Here is a 21,297-nt window from a genome sequence, read left to right as displayed (position 1 = left end):
CTGGGACTGTCCTATTAGTTGTATGGTAATGATGTACAATTACATTTGTTTTAAAAATATTTTATTAAACACAATTTAAAATTAAATAAAATGTGATTTAAGTTAGATTCTAATAAGCAAAAGCCTTATTCTCTAGGATACACTACTTATCAAGAAAGTAAGTACTTCCCACTAATGTTGTGTCCTTAACAGTTTTAACATTTTTGAAAAACACCTGCTGCTACAGGATAACTGGCCACTGACACTTAATAAGTGCCCTTTTGTATGCTAAGCTGTAATGGGTGTTGACCCTGAAACCTTACCTGCCAGCTGTGAAACTCATGTGAATGGAGAAGGACGGGAAGTTCAAGGAGACCATAACATGTTTGTCATAAAAGAGCACCCATTTCTTCAGCTAAGTTCAGCCCAGGGGCTCCATGGACATTGTTAGCCCTTTTCACTTATGAATATGAATGACATTTGCTGGAGCATTTTTGATATTTTGAGAATGAATTTATATTTAGCAAATAATTTTTAGACCCTTGCAAGAAACATTGAATAAGCATCTTCAGAAAATGAAGTTTTAATTTTCATCTGATTGCTTCCTGAATAATAAAATAAACATTTATATTACTTGATATAAAATATTACTGAGTCTGAGGATTATTTCCATGTATATCACTATAATATCAAAGACTCTTTGAAGTATTCAGATTAATATGTGAAATTAGAATTTTTACATGTGGTTTCATATTTTCTTTAATTTTATGATATTTCTAGATAAGTATATAAGATAGACTCTAGGCTTCTGTTGAATTTAAGCATCATTCAAAAAATTTTTATAGGAAAAAAGGAAATCTGAAATTACTGAGACACATAAATAACTTCAGTATGCAGCCCATTTATTTGATTTATTGCTGGTTTACTCACAGGATCCTTTAAATCCATCTGGATTTAATTTTAGTTTGCTTTCTTGATTTTTGTTTTTGTCTAGAGTCTCAGAGTACTAGTGCTTTGGAAAATTTGAAATGTGTCAGTATTTTTGATCATGTTTATAAGCAAGCCCTGTCTTGATTTTGAATTTCAACTTTCACATGGTGTGTTTAGTTTGTTTGGAGATGGTAGAGAAAACATGTTTATAAGCAAGCCCTGTCTTGGTTGTGAATTTCAACTTTCACATGGTGTGTTTAGTTTGTTTGGAGATGGTAGAGAAAACTTTAAGTTCTCCGAAGATTAAGAAAGCATCGGTAGGCAAAAGATAAAAGCAAGAAAATATACTTGGGGATAACCCTCAGTACTCAGAAAAGATTGCTCAGTGGCTTGAAAGGCTAAGTATAGAAAAAGGTATTTGTTTTTATGTTAAGGATATCTAGATTATTTTCTCCCCTTTCAGATTTGAAACTAGTTTTTTGTCTTCTTATTCAGAAGTCTGAGAAAACTTGAAATCCAATATAGATTGTAATTCTAGGGAATAACTACATATGATAACTTTTAAATCACATTTTTCACATTGATTTAGGTTCATAAGTATTTGCTAGGTTTCTTAGAGATGGCTCAGACCCTGGAATTTTAATTATTATTTCTTATTCTGTTCCCAAAGATGGCATTTTCTTTTATTGCCTTACTCTTTTGGTTCACAAACACATATTCTATTTTTTTAATTTGATAATATCTTTGCAAGGAAACTAAAAATGTATTTTAATAGGGTTAAAGTATTCATGGAGTTGAGAAGATCCACTCTCAGCATTACTGGGCGCATTATTCTAAATTTTATGAATGTACCAGGGTTTTCTGCATTTCTCTAAAACCTGTATTTTAATGTAAAAATGATATTGTTGTTATTTTTAAACATCTAACAATTTTTATTCTTTGGATTTTAAAGGCAATCCAACATCCAGCAGATGAGAAGTTGCAAGAGAAGGCGTGGGGTGCAGTCGTTCCACTTGTAGGCAAATTAAAGAAATTTTATGAATTTTCTCAGAGGTTAGGTAAGTTGAAAGTTTTGTAATTAAGACTTGCCTAGTGAAAAACATATCTTAAGGGTCAGAAATTAAAATTTATAGTATTTTATGTTCACTGTACTGAATTTGGCTGGTATCTGTAAGGTCACAGTGTGATCTGCTTATCATCCCTGTCATCCCAGGTCTTTGAATTATTTAGACCATTTTCTGAACAAATTATCACAAGAAAGTTACTTTCTTTGTATATTAAAGGGTTTTAGTTTGAGAAAACCACTTGGTAGAATTTTTGTTTCCAGCTCTATAATTAGTCCTTCCCTGTATGATTTTTAAGAACACAAAAATTCAGATAACTCATGGGCCTGAGGAAGACTGTTAAATGTAGAGAGTGGTTGAACTAGCAGTGTTTTTATAAATTCTTTTTAATACTCTTAATAAGAATCATAATTTATTGTCCTAAGTGTGAAAATTAGTTCTTTTACAGTTTTTGCCTTTTGATCAAATATGTGTATTGTCTAGCTATGTAAACCCCTGTAACCTTTATCAGCCTGGGACTTTTCATCTCACTTGTCTTTTCTATGTATTTAGAGCTTTTCCTGTGCCAAATAGGTGCATGTGAAGTTAAAGTGCTTTATATGGTTTAGATTCTACTGAAGTAATCTTGGCCTCTTAGCATACGTCATTAAAAAATAATAATAATTGAAATATAGGCCAAACAAGTTGAACTTCAGTTTCCTGTATTTTAACCATTGGAATTAACCAGTCGTGTGTGTCCCATCACAGGCACTGTTCCATTTCAGCAGAGGGATGTAGTAGCATAGGTAAATGCAAAAAACTGTCTATCTTCCTATTATCTGTTGGAAGCCCTGAACCTTCATAATTATACTCAAGAGACTTCTCTAAAGAACTGATTTAGAATCTAATAGTACCCTCATCTTTTGACCAATAAACCTGGTGATGATACTTTCTAGTTTCCTAGCTATCAGATGCATTTCCTCTCTTGCACACAGTAGATATTTAATGTCTGTTGAATGGGTGGGTGATGTATTGATGGATACACACATCTAATACAGCACCTTTGTATTAGGTATTTAGGAGCAGTCATAATAATAGTAATTGTAATGGCCTATGTCTCTTATTAGTGCTCTGGTCTTGATCACATCATTGTAGTTCTGTGGTTTTCAGCATTCTCTCTGGACCTCCTCTCTATTTAGTTCTTTGCATTATATCCCCTAATTCTTTCTCATTTCATCTCTGCTACTGCACTGTTGAGCCAGAAATGAGGATAAAAGCCACAAATAGCACAAGGAGTACGAAATGGACATCAAGATGCACATGGTCCTTCAGAATTTTGCAATCCTGTGGAGATGTTAGTGTGACCTGAGTATTACAGACACCAGGGGTCATGCTCCAGAAGAGGGACCCTGATCCCTTGCTGTTTTACATATTTATATGTAGAGAGGCAGGGCTTGTATCACCTAATGTGAAAGGAATGGGGTTTTGTTTGTTCATTCTGTTTAAAAAGATAGGCCTGGGGCTGGGGATATAGCTCAGTTGGTAGAATGCTTGCCTTGCAAGCATAAGGCCCTGGGTATAGGCCTGGGGAACCCTCTGATACTTGCTTGTTTTGGTCTGAGATCTTGGAGCCATTCTTTTTGGGACAGTTCCCTGAAGGAAGTTTGGTGATCACATAGTACGCACACCACTTTGTCTTGCCTCGGTCTTCCTTCTGCTCCAGGAACTTATTTTGGGAACTGCCTCCTTGAGTCATAATGAGCAAATCCATCCAAGTTTGGTCGAGTTTGTTTCACTGGGCAAAATGTATTTAAATCTACTTAAAAGGTTCAGAGTGTCCATAGTAATTGTGGTCATGTCTGCTTACTGTCTTAAAACCTCCTTGTCCACAATTGAGTTGTGTGAGAATACGAGGGATGGTGTTTGTGAGTGGGTGGATGGCATTTGGTAAGAATAGATAGCTGTTGTCTCTAAAGCAAAATTCTGCAGAGACCTCCTCCTTGTTTCATTGTCTCATCTTCCCCCTTCTTGTTCTAGTTGTGAACTGTTCTGTCTTCATTATTTCTCCCAGTTGTCTTTTCCTTCCAACTCTACTGTGTAGCTTTGATTCTCATTCTCAGGCAAGCTGCTCTTTATTTCTTTCAGAATTCAGAGCTTAGTAGCTCAGTGATTTCCTTTAGTCATCTGCTTTATCTAAAATTCCTAACCTCATGGTTTTGTTTTAGGAGCTTCATTAGAGTCCAACCCCTAAATTATTCCATCCTTTCCAACTCAGCTAGAGACCTGGGCCACCTTTCTGTGGAGTCCTTTGTCTTAGATTCTTTTCTTAAAGTAGGGAATTGTAGGTCTTGTACCAGCACAGCCTGCAGGGTGAGAATATATATGATCCAGCAGCTTTAAAGGTAGAAAAACAGCCTGACCATCTTGAGTTTTCCTTTTCTGGTAGCTCCACCTTAGAGGACTTCAGTCATTCATAGAGGTGAAGTTCTGTCGCTATTGGTCACTGGCCACTGGAACTCAGCCATGCTTACTAACCAAAGTATGAGAACATGTGGAATGCTGATATTAACCCTGAGATTTAGCTGGGCCTGGTGGCAAACACCTATAATCCCAGCTATTTGAGAGGTTGAGGCAGGAATATTACAAGTTTGAGGCCAGCCTGGGCAACTTACTGGGAACCCTGTATCAAACTAAAACATTAAAAGGTATAGAGTTATAGCTTAGTGGCAGAGCACCCCTGGGTTCGATCTCTAGTATCAGAAACAGCAAAAACCAAACCAGAAAAGCAAACACACACACAAAAAAACAACCTGAGACTGGATCAAATCTAGGCAAATACAGATTTCTTCTTCTCTTTAACATCCTATAACAGTTTCTTTTATCTTTCTGTTCTTTTGTTTTCCAAACTTTGCTTTCCACTTGCATTAACACTGACACATGAAATGAATCTTGGGGAGAAGTAAACTGTTTTCTCAAAATAACCAGAAATTTTGTTCTTCTTAATCGGTCTTTTTCACATTAACTCTCAGTCCTCCATAAGCCATTGCTACCCTACGATCCAGTCTCCACACTGCAGGTGAAGTGTGGTTTTAAATACTAATCTGATGATGTCACTACTGAGCTTAAAAGGTTTCTCCGGGGACATAGGAATTAGAATGCCTGGCATGGCACATGCATGGTATGGGTATTGCCTTGGTCCCTGGTTCACTCTTCCTTGCCCTCCTGTTCCATGGTATTGGTCTTGTTGCAGTTCTGTGACTGTCGTGCTCTTCTCAGCTCAGGGTCTGGCTTCCTGCCCTGTCTGCAAACTCCTGCTCATTCTTAGTGCACACTCCAGTCTCAATCCTGATGACACTATTCAAGGAAGTCTTTTCCTGCCTTCAGCTAGGTGAGGTCCATTTGTGTGTCTTTCCACTGTATCATGTACCATGTACTCTTTTTCGCTCCTATCACACCTGGAATCATTTGTCTATATGGAGTAAGGCTCTCTGTGGGCATAATGTCTTCCTGTGTTCTCAGGGCCTGGCACAGAGTAAGCAGTCAAGTTTTCTGACTTAGTTAAAAAAGGATAGTAGTTGCCATTTGGAGCTACTGCGTACATGGAAAATATTTTCTCTGAAGTGTGTAGTTCAGTACCTGGCACATAATAGATACATATCTTAAATAAGGTTACTGAAACCTAGATAGAATGTTCCTTTATTTGGAAGAGAGTTCTTTAAGGTGGACTTGGGAGTCAGAAACACCTGGCATTTGCTGTCACCTTGGGTTCTAACTTATTTCAGACTCAGTTTATCTGTCTGTAATGCCCAGGCCATAGTTGATGGTGAAAGTTAAATGAGCACTTACTTTAAAAATGCAGAGTAGAGATGTTCACTCACAGTTAAGTCTTCACAAATAGTAGAGCTGGTCCTTTCTTAAGGGTTGATCTGACATAAATCTATTAATTTATCATCAGTATTAATCTGACATTTACTTATTAATGTCACATCATCATTTAACTCTAAAATCGTTTTCTCTGTCTAGAATCTAGTTTCGTTTTCTGATTCTGTAACCTATAACTGAATTTGAGTTCTATTTATTTTTGAAGTGAAATACTGGTTTTTCTGTTTTTAAACATAGTATTTATTCGTCTTGCATTCTAAAGATAGAGTTATTTCAAAGGAACAATTTTGCTATTTAACAAATCAGAATATTTATATTACAGTCCCAAGATGCAAAGCCCAAAGATAGCTTAGGAAGCTTGTTAAACCCGATATTTTGTTCTTAGTAACTAAAAGAAAGCAGTTTGTGTTTATAAATAAATGGCATATTCTTCAAGGTAGAAGAAGTTGGCAATCAACTCTTAGCCATATAGATTTGACTCTGGACACAGTGCTACTGAAGAAGTAACTCGGCTATAGGTGTAGTTACTATTTCATAAAAGCAAATTTCACACTGTGTGGAATGATGAAAGTAATGTAAAATTTGCCCTTCATTCCTGATGTTATTCAGATTCACATTCTGTGCTATTTTGAATCTGGGTTTACAGATCGAATTAGTCCCCTTTAAGGTTTCTTTGTGTTAAACAGTATTCAATTTGAGCATATGCAATACATGAGCAATGGCAAAATTTAAAATTCTTTTATTGTTTTGATTATATGTAGATCTTTTGCGTTTTAGAGACCTTGTTTTAGAATTGAAATCAGAACATTTATGAATTGTTCACTTCTTAATAAATGAATATTGGAGAGATTAAAAAAAAAAAACTTAACTTTTAATCTTTTTGTTAGAAGCAGCATTAAGAGGCCTTCTGGGAGCCTTGACCAGTACCCCATATTCTCCTACCCAGCACCTAGAGCGAGAGCAGGCTCTTGCCAAACAGTTTGCAGAAATTCTTCACTTCACACTCCGGTTTGATGAACTCAAGGTAGAATTTTGTGCTTGCCCTGGAAAATATGAACATCATGTTTTTCAACGAGTAGTAGGAGGAAAAGCCTGGAAACCTTAATAAAATGTGTTTAAATGATGTGTAACTGGACTTTAGCATAAATGGGAAACTGGATTTGAAAATACGGAAGATCTTTTGGTATATGGCAAAGAGCAAATCACCTAATACTCAGACTTCATATTTTAAAATCACTGAAATAATAACACTGAGTATTCTAATGTTTTTTCTTTTCTGCTCATCCCATTTTTGCACCATTCTTTTAATATAAAATGTTGTTAAAACTTCTCTCCCTCCCCCACCATGTTTTTTCTTTCCCCCTTTCTTGCTCTTTATAGTATTTATAACTGTAAATATCCTGTTGTTAGAAGGAGTAGAAGGGTGTGTAGAGGACCAAGCACTGGGCTTCACGCTCACTTCAGTTTGGGCTCTGGCACAGTAATTGGTTACGAGACCTGGGTTTGGTCCTTTGATTTTTTTTCAGGGCCCTGGCCAACTTGTCTAGAAAATGAAAGAGCCACATTCCTAAGGAGCCTTGGACCTTTTACAGTTATATTATAGATCATTATAATTCTTTTATTAATACTTCTGAGCACAGATGATTTGTATGTAAAGTTTAGTCTGCTTGAGAATTATTGCCCTGATGCCTGTGTATATATACTTTCATTCAAAGCAAGTGCCTCCCTATTCCTTTTTGGTTTTATTGTCTGGTAATGTTAATTTTGTTTTATAAACAAGCTTTTAGTGTAAAAAGGAAGGAAAGTATACTTACTGCCTATGACTGAAAAACAGCCTGTGTGGTTTTATATGTACAGTAAGGATTGAGTACAGTGTTTTAAGACTTACTGGGTGGATATCAGATTCATTCTTAAAATGACCTTACAAAATAGACAGCGTTCACTTAGCTAGTTAAAACCATATTAGTAGTTTTTCACTTAAATTTTACATTAGTGTCTGGTTAATAACATCTTATTTTCATAAATGTCTTCTTTAGATGACAAATCCTGCCATACAGAATGATTTCAGCTACTATAGAAGAACGTTGAGTCGTATGAGGATTAATAATGTTCCAGTAAGTAAATACTCTGAATTAGTGGGTTGGTAAGAATAACTCCTTTCTCAGTCTGTTCATTTTATTCTTTTTATTTGTTCATTCATTCAGTTGTTACAGCTAGTATTAAAGTTAGTCAGTAATCGTGGACAACGACAGCTGTGGAAGGAGAGAGCAAATTGTAGCAAACCATGTGGTATTTGCTTGTTTTTCCTCTTAGTCTTTTGAACTCCCACCACTACAGTAAAATTGCTTTTTGTCTGTATAACATCGGTAATGTAACTTTCTCTGTGTATTCTTATTTTAACTATACAGAAACTTTTAACATTAGTGGTTATGAAGTTTTTTTTGTCCCCATGTTCTTGGAATGGAAGACTCCTGGAGAGAAAGTGACCTGTACTAAGAGAAATAACTGATGTTGACAAGAGAGGAGAGTGAGGTCATAGACTGTTAGCACATCTGCACCTCATTATGACTGAAGAAAAATGGCTTTTGGGCCTGTTCCTTGGCCAGTACAGCTTGTCATCTGTTTTTCTTCTCTCCCCGACCCCACCACACCCCACCCCCTATTACAGGGGTTTGAGCCCAGGGACACTTTACCACTGAGCTACATCCCTGGCAGTTATTTTTTTGCTCTGAGGCAGTGTCTTACTGTCCTCAAACTTGGGGGATCCTTCTACCTCAGCCTCCCAGATTGCTGGGATTATAGGCCTGGACCACTGCCCCTGGTCCTTCTTTTTTCTCTAGGCCTGTTAATCTCTTGCCATCCTTTTTAAAGCTGCTTAGTGCTCTTTCTTTTCTTTTCTTTTTTTTTTAAACTTCTGAGGAGTTAAATATCATAAGTAAAACATTAGACAAGAAGAAAATATTATTTCCTGCTCCTTTTTTTTTTTTTTTTTTTTTTTTTTGACAACCTACATGTGATAATTGTAAAAAGAGAAATTTCAAAGAACAACCCTAATCTCAGGTAAGTAGTTTAGCAGAGAAATAGTATAACTGTGTAAGGAAGAACATAAAAGGTTTAAAAAAAATTTTTTTCCAGTGGAGCCATTAATTTTTTTCATTGAAAAAGTACTTATGAAGTAACTGCGCTAAGACAGGCACTGGTTTGGAGGTAATAATTACTCTTCTGTGAAGGATTCATTCTGTTTATGTTTGGTTTTATGTAGACCAGTTCCTAATGTGAAGTTGACCCTTTTAATAAACAATCTTACTGTATCCATTCTTGCCATGACTAGAGGACCAAGGACATTAGAGACATTTGTACTGTTTCTCACTCAGTAATTATAGGGAAAGCCAATAGTTTTCAAGTGAGTTATCTTTGATTTCTTCCCCATTCTCCTTTTCCTCTCCTACCATTTTTATCGCAGTTGAGTGCCCACCCCTCCTCTTGTGCACAGTCATTCCACAACAGCATGACTTATTTCTGACCTGCATCTTCTTCCTTTTTGATATAGTCTACCTGCTATCTTTATTTCCATTAAAGAATTGACTTACTGTTCCTTCTAACACTGTACATAGTTCCCCATTCCATTTGGAAGGATAATAGAAACTTAAGCTATCATTTAATGCACTCTACAATCTGACCCCAACTCAAGTCTTTTGCTAGTTGCTGCCCCGCAGTTACGCTGGATTTGCTAAAATTTACTCCACCAAGGCATTTGAAAGCATATTTTTCCCTTTGCTGAGTAGGAATACCTTGCTCATCTGTCATCATTGTAAAAGCCTGACTCTTTCATGAGGCCTTCTTACTTTCTTCCAGTCTAACTTAGTGTTTTTCTCACTCCCTTTTTCTGTCATTGCCTTTTTAACATGGTGGACAGGATATAATTCGTAATCATCTCTCCATCCTCCATAGCATTTAGAACAATTTCTTATATGTAGTAGAAAGTCTGTCAAGGTTTTAATTTTTTAATATCATTTAAGATTTTAGAGGTTAATCTTCTAAAGAAATTGCTTACTATCATTTGTATTTTTTTTAATTTTTAAGCAATACATAAGTATTATGAGCATCTGAAATGTAATTTTTAGGGGCATTTATTAGATTAATGAGGTAGGCACTCTGTCTTGGTCCTTTTTAAATGTTGCCATGTTTAATAATTAATGAACTGATATCAGACACTCTTACTTTTTTATGCAGGCAGAAGGAGAAAATGAAGTAAATAATGAATTGGCAAATCGAATGTCTTTGTTTTATGCTGAGGCAACCCCCATGCTGAAAACCTTAAGTGATGCTACAACAAAATTTGTATCAGAGGTAAGTATTGCCTAGGAAAGTGTTCTTTGCACTGATACTCTTCCACCTGTTGCAGACATGATGATCACAGCAAGTTCCATGACCTTAAATACCATCTCCAGACAGATTTATACATTGAATCCTAACCTTTCCCTGAGACCCACCTACACGTCTGCCCACCTGTTGGCAGTCTCTCACTGAGGTATGGTAGATGCCACATGATCGCATGGCCTAATCGAACTCTTAGTTGTCTTTTTCAACCCTGTCCTTTTCTGTTCTTTCCTTTCTCAGTAGTGTCGCAAACAAAACTTTGATATTATTTTAAATTCCTTTCTTTACCTTACTCCCCACATCTACTCCATCAACTGGTCATTTTGACTCTTCCTCGAAATATATTGTGAATCTGAAAATCTAATCCGTGTTTTTGCTACCACCATCCTGTCACCTGCATCCAAGTTGCAGTTGCTCATCAGTCTTCCACTTTTGCCCCCATGATAGTCCCTCCCCTCGCCCATACAGCAGCAAATAATCTTGAAACAAACCACATTCCCTTCTTCCTCTGCTTAAAATGTTACCAGTGCCTTCCTAGTACCCTTAAGATAAAATCCTAATACCACTTGACGTTTAGAGCCTCCAGCCTGTATCTGTATGGCCACTGTTTTTCTCTCCCAGCTAGCATGTAAGCGCATTTTGGGACAGCGGTATCCCAAGTTCAGTAGGACGGTGCCAGTGCTTAGAATTTAGGACATTATTTAGGAAGTTAGGAGTAGGAGCTAAATAATAAATTTGCTTATTTTTCATATTATGCTAACTTTTAAGTTATTAAGTAACTTTGTTACCTTTTTTGTTCTCACACTTACAGAACAAAAATTTACCAATAGAAAATACCACAGACTGTTTAAGCACCATGGCTAGTGTATGCAGAGTCATGCTGGAAACTCCGTGAGTATTTTATAAGTTGATCTTTCACTCAGACAGTACTATTGAAATGAAACATACCCAAAAGTGCACAGTCTCCAATAAGACCCCAGACCAGTAAGACTCATCGCTGGTTTCTTAGAAACAGGAATTTTGTGGTGGTCTTTTGGGCAGGGGAGGGAATAAAGGAAAAGCTTTAGTTATGCCTGTTACAAACATTATTTCTCCTGTTTAGAAAAAACCTTGCCTTTTTGCCAGAGGGCTAGAGTTATTCTTTATCCCTTTATCTCCCATTATTAGTTCCATTCTTTTTTATACTTTTTTTATACTTCAACCCGAATTCTCTCCTCAAGCATTTGTGACGTATGGCACCATGTATACTGATTGGATTTTCACATCAACAAGCAGAAAGAATACCTTTTGGATGGATTCTTGAATAATACATGATTTTTACTAGGTAACCTTTTGTTGAGGTGGTACTTTTTGTAAAATATTATTCTCTGCCTCAACTTATTGGAAAATCTCATGAAGTAGGAGGACAACTTTCATCTTTTTCCTCCTCCTCACAGCAGGGAATGAGGTCTTGAGAAATGAAGGAGCTCATGTGTGATGGCCAACGCACACACACCTGGATGTCCCTAGTCTGGACCTGGACACTCTCTGCTATGCCATAGTGCCTACCATAGAGACAAAAGTTCTATTTTCTTTTTCCCAAATTAGAGAAGAATATAGTTAAATTTTAGTAAAGTTCAAATCCAGCAATATGTTAATACATTTAGATCAAGCCAGCCTCTAAAATAGCTTGCAATTTTATACTTGCTCTATTAAGCTAGTGACTTTTCATCATATTATTGGCAGAAGTCATTATGCAATATCCATTCCCAAACTGTTACTTAGAGGCTACTTTTGATTTCTCTAAAATTTTTGCTGCCTGTCAAGGGGAAGGCATAATATCCTAAGGTAAGTGCAAATGGAAATTAGAAAACATGGGTGGAAGCTGTTCCACCACTCCTTTTCTCTGGGGACCTCATTGTGGAGAAGAGGGCTTAATGTTAACAGCCCTATTAGAGAAGGAAGGAGTAAGTCAATATCAACTGAAAGTGGAGCGAGCTAAGAGTTTGGTGATGTGCCTCAATCCATCCACATCTTTTCTGCCCTCTAGGGAGTATAGAAGCAGATTTACAAATGAAGATACAGTATCTTTCTGCTTGCGGGTAATGGTGGGTGTCATAATACTCTATGACCACGTACATCCAGTGGGAGCATTTGCCAAAACTTCCAAAATTGATGTAAGTTACATATTATTTTACATACTCCCAATTTCTTACATGAAAACCTCAGGCTTTAATTAAAAAAAAAAAAAAAACTGGCAGTCTGGACTCTTAACAGAACCTGATTGTGATGATGATGGTTTTTCATATTCTCTGCTTTGCCCATATTGCTGATAGCCTGTTTCCAGGTGGAGTTAAATGATTGAAGGAGAACTGTATTATCTGTAAAATATCTCCATAGGGTCCTTCTACATATTTGACAATATAAATAGATAATCAAATAAGTGAGATTTTCAAATCATGCCCTTCAGTTCCTTAGGCCAAAGACCACTTCAAAGAAAATGTTTCTTTCAAAGTGTATACTAGAAGTCAGCAGTGGGCTCCAATAAAAAAGTGAAAGATTTTACTTATTTTCTCCCCCTACCCATTCATAATAATTTGTGATTATAGCCAGAACTCTGCTTTCATTGTCTCTGTAAAAGTTTATAATAGAAGTCTTTTTCTGGTTTCTCTATTTTTATTAGAGAAAATCATTTTTTTATTATTTATAAATAATTATGTAAGATGATTTTTTTTTGTCACCCTCTCACATTCAGTTTGTCAGCATTCTGACTAGTGTTTGAGGATTGTCTGCTAGTTTCCCCTTCATAGCTAAGTCAGGGTCTTAGCATTTGGGATCTCAGTTAGAGATTGCCAGCCAGTCTTTGTGCCTTCATGTTCTTCTGTCTAATGTAAAGAAAAATAAGTGAACATTTATTGTGTGTTAACATGTCCCAGGAATTTTGCATTTGTTTTCCTGTGTCACCATGAAAATACCTTTAGGATGTGTTATCTCCCCTTCACTACTAGAGCAACTGAAGTTTAGGATATTAAGTAATAAAATTTTAATGAATGGTAGAGCGAGGCGGGTAAACCTGCATTCTCTGGCTTCCTAGGCTTGTGTTCTTTGCACCATGCTATGCTTTTTCACAGTAACCAGGCTAATCTTCATTAAGTGCCATCTTCTTTGAGCTGTTCTCTGTTTTAGCAGCCTATAGTGAGTCCCTGTGCGTGGCCTGTCAGTTCTGCATCGTCTCTGTGACTCCCCTCTCAGTTCTGCAATATTCCTGTCTGCCCTCTGCATAATGTGAGGCTTCAAAAGTGCCTCTGTTTTCTTGCCAGCATATCAATTCTGTCCTTTAAGTTGCTACTTAAACAACTTGGAAGTCTTTTCCAGAAAGACTTCTCTTAGCAGTTTGCTTTTCCTTAGTGTGGGTGGTACTTTAGTTTGACTGATTTAGTTCTCAAAAAGTTATGTCTTACTCACAAACTGAAAATAACTCCTAGGTGTAGGGGTGTGTGTATGTGTGTGTGTGTTTGTGTGTGTGTGTTTCCTGTTCTAAGAATGAATGATTTGGCATTTTTAGTATGTAATCTCTCAAGTCGTATATTTATGGTCCTGATTTATTTTGTTTTATTGTTTTGAAAACGAATGTTATATAAAAATTTTTTTTTCTCTTTTTTTCCTTAGATGAAAGGCTGTATCAAAGTTCTTAAGGACCAACCTCCTAATAGTGTAGAAGGTCTTCTAAATGCTCTCAGGTGTGTATGTACACAAACACATGTATAGAAGAAATGGGTTAGGAAAATATTTGAAGAAAATGTTTCAAAATGTGAATAGTATGGAGTATACCATTTCAGCCCAGTGGACGCTCTAAGTGCTTTTATTAAGGTAATGGAAAGTGTGTAGAAGCATTGACTGCCTGAATAAAGGAGTTCTATTCTAAACGAACATTAGAAGGATTGGGAACTTAGTTTAAATTTTTTATAACGTAAAGCAATTTTAACCATAAGCCTGGTGTTTTGAATTTTTTCTCTTGAGGTTTTTACCAATACAGTGTTGTCTCTCCTTCTTGGGTTCTTTTCTGGATGCTCCCTGAGTCTCATCCTGGTTCCTCCATGCCCTTTTCTTTTTACTGTGATGCAGCAAAAGAAGGAAATCTTCTGTTAAAATGAAGAGGAAATTGAGATCTAGGATGTTTGGTATTATTTTGTCACCTTGAAGGAGATGTGCTTCAAAGATGAGTTTAGAAACTTAGAATTCAGTATTGTTTACAGTTTGAGGGTAGTTCGGTTCCTTTTTCCTTAGTGTTAGGACAAAGGAGTGTTGAAAGGGAAGGATAGAGTGAGGAGGGAAGGAGGAGAGTTACCCACTAGAGAGGCAGATGGCATCTATCAGCTTTGTTTAAGCTTCTTTCCAAATATATAATGGAAATTAGAAAATAAAATTTTGTGATAAAGAAAATTCTTGAACTGTTTGGTTCTTAGTGTATTCTATATGTGGGTCTTCTATTTCATTTGGGAAGTTTTATAAGCTTTATCATTATACTTGGATGCTTTGTAGCATTTCATAGCACCATAAATTGACAGTGCAATTTCATATGTAAGGCTGTTCTTCACAGCTCAGTTAGATAGAGGTGGGTATCAATATTGATAGTGTCTCCACTTACAAGCTCAAAAATTACCTTGAGCTCTGCAAAATCAGAGATCATACAGCTAGTAAATGTTGGAACCTGTTTTCAAATTTAAGATTTCTTTTTTTCTTTTTTTTTTTTTTTTTTTTTTTTAAAGAGACAGGGTCTCACGGAGTTGCTTAGAGCCTTGCTATGTTGCTGAGGCTGGCTTTGCCATCCTCCTGCCTTGGCCTCTTGAGCTGCTGGGATTACAGGCATGTGCCACTGCACCTGGCCAAATTTCGTTCTTGATATTCCATGTACTTATACTGTCCCTTTAAGTCTTGGGTTTATCATGTGTTGAACTTTAGTGTGCTTCTAGATCACCTGGACAGTGAAAAATACAGATTCCCAAGTTACTATCTTCAGAAATTTTTTTCATTTAGGTCAAATTGGACTCAGGCACCTTCATTTTAAACACACACCCTGGGTGATATTTTGAGAAACATTGCTTAAACTAAGTTGACCCAGCCTTCAAAATGCTTCACTCAGCAAATGAGATAGTGTTAAGGAAGTATTTTATAACCCCCAAAGTAATATGCAAGTGCTATTTAGAGCCCTACAATCTACAACTTCTCTTTTGCAGGGTTAATGACCAAAAGATTTTAAATGGAAGTATAATTGCATCTATGTCCATGTGTATGTTTTGAGTGCTGTTCTGCAGTAATTTGTGTAGTGTCTCCACTTTGCAGTATTGCTAATAAGACAAAGCAACAGGTCATGTGTACATTTTACCTGTGGAGAAATGGAAGCAAATACCGTTAGTCATGAGAGGTTCAGTGGTAGATGAGTACCTTATTAAATTTAAGAGTAAAGGTAGGTTTCTTCAGTAGAGAAGTCTTACACATTTGGAAAAGGACGTTGTTTATGTGTGCAGAGAGAAATAACAGACATATTTTCACATACATTTGTTATTGGCTTTTTCTTGATAAAAGAAAATGGTGCTGTAGTATGCCGCTGTACTGACTCTGTCCATAGACAGCTGAAACCGGTGGAAGCAGGGTCACATCTGCAGAAGAGAGACTTGGGTCATGGTAGAGGGGAAAGCACTGGGTTCTTTAAATGTCACAACATTGGGTTGGAGTTGTGGCTCAGTGGTAGAGCACTTGCCTAGCACGTGTGAGGCATTGGGTTCAACTCAGCACCACATAAAAATAAATAAATAAATAAATAAAGATAGATAGATAGATAAATTAAAGGTATTGTGTCCATGTACAACTAAAAAAAAATTTAAATGTTGCAACATATTGCTGCATAGAAATACTTCTAACTCTTCTGCAGTAGATTTCTTGCGTACATTCCTAAGAGTTGGCTGTCAAAACTTTTTATTTCCTGACATATGAGTCGGATTATGCGTAGCTATATATGTTTATCTGCATATAGAATAGAAGGGTTCCATCTTTGCCCCATTAGTATCCATTTGATATAAATATTTCTCTGTAGATTTTTCTCGTTAGCCTGGCAGCCTACCTTTTCTTCCTTTCACAAATATTGATTGAACCTCTGTTATGTACCAGTCACTCTGGTGTCTGTTCCATAGGATGAGAGCAGGTTAGGAGTCATTTCTCAGTGACATCACAAAGAATACTTAATATGTGTTTGTCTCTTTGCCTCTCCAAAGACCTGTGTGAGTACAGATACTTTAATTTTTTTAATTTATTTGAAATAAACCTAACAGTTGACTAAATTTCTGTAACACAGAAAGATCATCTATGTGAACCTGCTTAAAATGATCCAGTCCTTAAAAAGTTTGTGTATGAAATTCTTGTAAACCAGATTAATTTCTCTTCAAAACATATCCCACAGTCAAGCACTGTGCACCTGTCTCCGTTGCTACTAATTCAGTCAAGCCTTGGGCATCTTTTGATCCTAAGTAGCAGTAACTCCATGGATTCCCATGTGGTTCCTTCTCCTTACAGCACTGCCTCAATAGCCAGGCTGATCCTATCAAAGCATAAATTAAGTCACATCACTCCTGCTTAATGCCCCATATTTGCTTTCATTGCATTTAAATCTATAGACATCCTACTCTGGACCTCTGGTTTCCCTTGTCTCTAACCTCTTGTCCCTCCCTCCTTTGCTCCTAGGCTAACCCTTTCCGTACGGGTGATGCATCATTCTTTCTCCCTGTGCTCGGTAGTAAGCTGAAATGGTGCCCAACATGTAGTAGGATTGCTTATTGGATTTCAGCTGTTTAAAGGAATCCTGTGGTGAATCTTCCCCATGCATTACTGCCGTTCAGTTTGGGGATTCTTAGTTTGGATTTGCATGCTGGAGTAGAATACACCTGCCTGGAAGTAAGGTTCTTAGAGATTGAGACATTTTAGAGATGTGAGCTGTAGTCTTTGAGCTATGTTAGTGCAGAATAGAACGAAACTGTAAGGGACCAGCGTAGGTAAATATTTCAGGCTTTGTGGGCCACACGGTTTCTGTCACAGCTGTTCAGCTCTACCATTGTGGCATGAAGGTAACCATAGATAATAACATAAATTAACCAACTCAGTATGTTCCAATACATCTGTTAATTCGTTAGCACCAAAATTTAAATTTCATATAATTCCATGTTAACATCAAATATTACTGTTCTTTTGATCTGGTTCCCCACCCCCAGCCATCCAGGGTGCAAAAATAAATAAATAAATTTGCTTGACTCACAGGCCATGCACAAATAGGTAGTGGATTGGATTTGGGCCATGGGCCCTAATTTGCCAGCCTTTGTGATAAAGCCATTACTTTCCTCTGAGTGAGAAGGTTGCCAATTGTGTGCTTGGGAGTTAAACCAGTTGTTTTGGCAGGGTAGTTGTAACTAAGTGGAGTAGTGATTGGCTGTTCTGTTACGTACGGACAACCTCACCTGGGCAGCTTCAGTGAGAGTGCCTGATCTCGTGAGAGATCGGCCCGACCAGTTACCTGATGCAGGATTTGTTTAAACCTAACTTGATCAAGGTTTTTCTTTTAGGTACACAACAAAACATTTGAACGATGAGACTACCTCCAAGCAAATTAAATCTATGCTGCAATAACCATTCTGGAGTAAGCACCTGCTGTAGACAGAAGACAGTATTCTGCAATGACTGAGAATGCACAGTTTTTTAGTGATTGCAATTACTATCTCATTTATTCTTGCTTTTATTTCTTTCCCGGTTCCTCTTCCCTCTTTTTTAATCATGTTCTTGTTCTTAAGACTTCTTTTCTGTGCCAAAATCAGTAAAGTTATACTCTGAGGGGACGTTGTCCTTTCAAACAGGCCATCTAAGGCAGCTAATTATGCATTGCATTGGGTTCTCTACTGAGAAAAATTCTGTGACTTGAACTAAATATTTTTAAATGTGGATTTTTTTTTTGAAAACTAATATTTAATATTGCTTCTCCTGCATGGCAAAACTGCCTACTCTGCTATTTAAAAACCTTCAATGACTTTATTTTCTACTGCCGCTTTTTTCATGTGCAGCCAAAATGAAAATGTTTAAATTAACTGTGTTGTACAAATGGTACCCAACACAAAACTTTTTTTAAATTAGTTAAGACTTTTGTTTAAAGTTTTAAGTTTGCATTTTGACTTTTTTTAAAGGATGTATGTTGTGTGTTTAACCTTTATTAACTAACGTTAAAAACTGTGATGTGTGCGTAGAATATTACGTATGCATGTTCATGTTTAAAGAATGGCTGTTGATGATAAAATAAAAATCAGCTTTCATTTTTCTAAGTGTGGTTTGGTTTACTGATGTTTTTAGGCTGCTGAGGTTTTCCCCATGTATAGTTTTATGGAATGCATATATACATTGCATAATTTTTACTTCTGTTAGGGGATAAACAGCTGGGTCTCTCGTATTGTCTATGTACATCATTTTAATCGCTCTTAAAACTGCTGTGTATATAAGCCCAGGATCTTGTCGTTAACTTGCCTCCTCTTCTTGATTTACTTTTTATGGACATAGTGATAGAAGGAAATGCACGCTTGCTTGATTCTCAGTTTCAGGAGTGAAAGGGCAGCATCGTGAAGCACAGGGTGTGGAAGGAAGAGCAGCCCTTAACATTGGGAGAAGAGTGAGTAGAAGAGGGACTTCCCAGGAGGAAATTGAAGCCCATGATCTCAGTGGTAGAAAACTAACTTGTTTTTTAGTGAAAGGTCATAAAACCTAAATCAGGAAATCTAAATCTCTCTTGGTTGGGAGAAGCTGCTTGAAGGTTGTCTAGTCTGACGTGGCAGTAGTTTAATGACAGAGTATCTGAGGTAATACAGTTAAAATGGGTAACCATGGAAGAACATCACAGCAGCTTTTACAAAACCTGGATTCATCTGCCAGATCATGGTGCACACAGCTCTTCATACCAAACTCCTGCTGACTTACCTGGCCTCCTGCTCACAGTTCTCCCACTTCATACCCAGTTCTCCAGCCACGCTCAACTGCTTGCTGCTCACATATTGCTCACACACTTCCATAACTGAGCTGTCTGAAACCTGAACATGATTTCCTCTTTCTCCTCCTTGTCTAGCTGACCAGTACCAACTCTCATCGTTCAACTATCAGTGTATGTTACCTCCTTCATGAAACTTTTATTATTGGCATCTTTCTAGGCATCTTCTAAGAATATTGTAATGGATTGACTAGTACCCTACCCCCATATACATCTGGAAGCTATAAATATTACTCCACTTGGAAAAAGGGTACTGGCAAATAAGAACCTGGAGAGGACATCACCTTGGATTAAATTTGGCTCTGAATCCAATAACAAGTTCTTAGAAAAGGGGGGGACACAGACACACACACACACACACACACACACCCCAGAAGCTAGCCATGGAAGGATGGAGGCAAACGTGAGCAGTGTATCTACAAACCAAGGAACTCAAGAATTGCTGGAGCCACAGAAAACTAGAAGAGTCATGGAACAGATTTCCTTGAGAGTCTCCAGAAGGTTCCAACCCTGCTGATGTTTTGATTTCAGACTTATGTTCTATAAGACTGTATGTTATGTGGTAATTTGTTACTATTGCCCTAAGAACCTAATGCAAGTATCTTGTAGAACACCTCTGAAATATAACTGTACTTTGGGGTGTCTTTTCTGATACTAGGAGAAGCATAGTGTCTGAGAGAGGAGCCATGTCTTGATTGTCCTTCAGTGACCCAAAGAAGGAACTGCACAGTACCCAAATTTGAATAGGTGCCAAGTGAATGCTTGAACGGTGTGAATGGATACAAATAAATAATGATTGAAATAGATATAGTAATAACTGCTGTGGTCTGTTTGGTAACATAGTTCACAATCTGCATGTTGAAGAATAAGTGGGAAAAATCCCTTAACTCTAGCCCAGGGTTCAGCAAAAACTGACCTGTTCACCTGCCATCTGTTCTTGCACAGCCTGTGAACTGAGAATGGTTTTAAAAGTTGGAAAAGAGAATAATAAATGGTTTTTAAAAAGGTTGAAAAAATATTTTGTAGCATGAGAAAAGTATATGAAATTCAAATTCCAGTGTTCACAAATAAAATTTTATTGAAACATTGCCTCACTTATTTGTTTATATATCATCTTTGGCTACTTTTGCACTGTAGCAGTAGAATCGAATTGTCACGGCCCTCAAGCTAAAACATGTACTTTTACTCTGCAGTCTGCTCATCCCTCCCCAAGTTTCCAGAGCAGGTTTATCTGAGAACCTAGAGTCCTAGGAGCTTGGTGCCATCTCTGCTGCCAGCTGGTTTCAACTGCAGTTCTGATATCTGCCATTCAGGTAGTCTGGAAACAGTCTCATCTTTGGCATCTGCCGTTTGAATGAAGGACCATGGGGCTGGGCACAGGATCATCAGGGAAGAAGGCCAGGATTAGTTGGCAGGGTCTGCCCTGCCTTCTGCGGGGGGAGGGGGGGTGGCCTCGCTCTAGTGTATGTAAATTTTACCAGGCTGGCCTCCTTTTAGCTCCTCATCTCTAAATTATCTCTGGTGTATCTCTACTCCTATGCGGGCTCTCATGCCTCTCCTCACCATATTGGGGTCAGGCTTTGCATCATCTCCTACCACCTGTACCCATGTTTATTCACTGTCCTGTTTCTGCAGTCCTCGACATGGATCAGTGACAGCTCTCAACTGCTCATTTTCTCACTTTAGAAGATTCGAATTAAAAAATATTCTGGACTAGCTAGGCATGGTGGTGTATACCTGGAATCCCAGTGATTTGAGAGTGAGAAGGATCACAAGTTTGAGGGCATCCTGGGAGACTTAAAGACCCTGTCTCAAAATGGGGGTGGGGAGGTAGCTCAGTGGTAGAGTGCCCTGAATTCAATCTGCAGTGCTGTATTTAAAACAAACAAAGCCATCTTGGATTAATTAAAGTTGTTCCAAGTATTTTATACCTGTAAGGACAGTTGGCGTTTGTGCTCAAATGTAGGTCTTTTGAGTTGATATGCCATTCTGGTTCCATTTGAGATTGCAGTAACTGCCATTCCAGAAAGTCTT

At 37.4% G+C, this 21,297-nt stretch overlaps 1 protein-coding gene across 11 annotated transcripts in view; it reads left to right on the top strand.

The window, feature by feature from the left end:
• Positions 1-18,550, top strand: part of CYRIB (CYFIP related Rac1 interactor B) — a 137,913-nt gene extending 119,363 nt beyond the window's left edge. For all 11 annotated transcript variants that reach the window (XM_079112418.1, XM_079112414.1, XM_079112412.1 and 8 more), the window contains 8 exons: positions 1,862-1,967; positions 6,722-6,858; positions 7,871-7,948; positions 10,068-10,184; positions 11,026-11,105; positions 12,244-12,370; positions 13,863-13,933; positions 17,804-18,550. In XM_079112418.1, coding sequence (XP_078968544.1) covers positions 1,862-1,967; positions 6,722-6,858; positions 7,871-7,948; positions 10,068-10,184; positions 11,026-11,105; positions 12,244-12,370; positions 13,863-13,933; positions 17,804-17,867 — 780 coding nt within the window. In that variant the 3' untranslated portion in view covers positions 17,868-18,550. The remainder of the gene's footprint in view (positions 1-1,861; positions 1,968-6,721; positions 6,859-7,870; positions 7,949-10,067; positions 10,185-11,025; positions 11,106-12,243; positions 12,371-13,862; positions 13,934-17,803) is intronic.
• The last annotated feature ends 2,747 nt before the right edge of the window (positions 18,551-21,297 follow it).

This window comes from Sciurus vulgaris, assembly GCF_902686455.1.
Source record: "Sciurus vulgaris genome assembly, chromosome: 1".
Classification (NCBI taxonomy): domain Eukaryota; kingdom Metazoa; phylum Chordata; class Mammalia; order Rodentia; family Sciuridae; genus Sciurus; species Sciurus vulgaris.
This window is presented reverse-complemented; position numbering and strand designations above follow the sequence as displayed.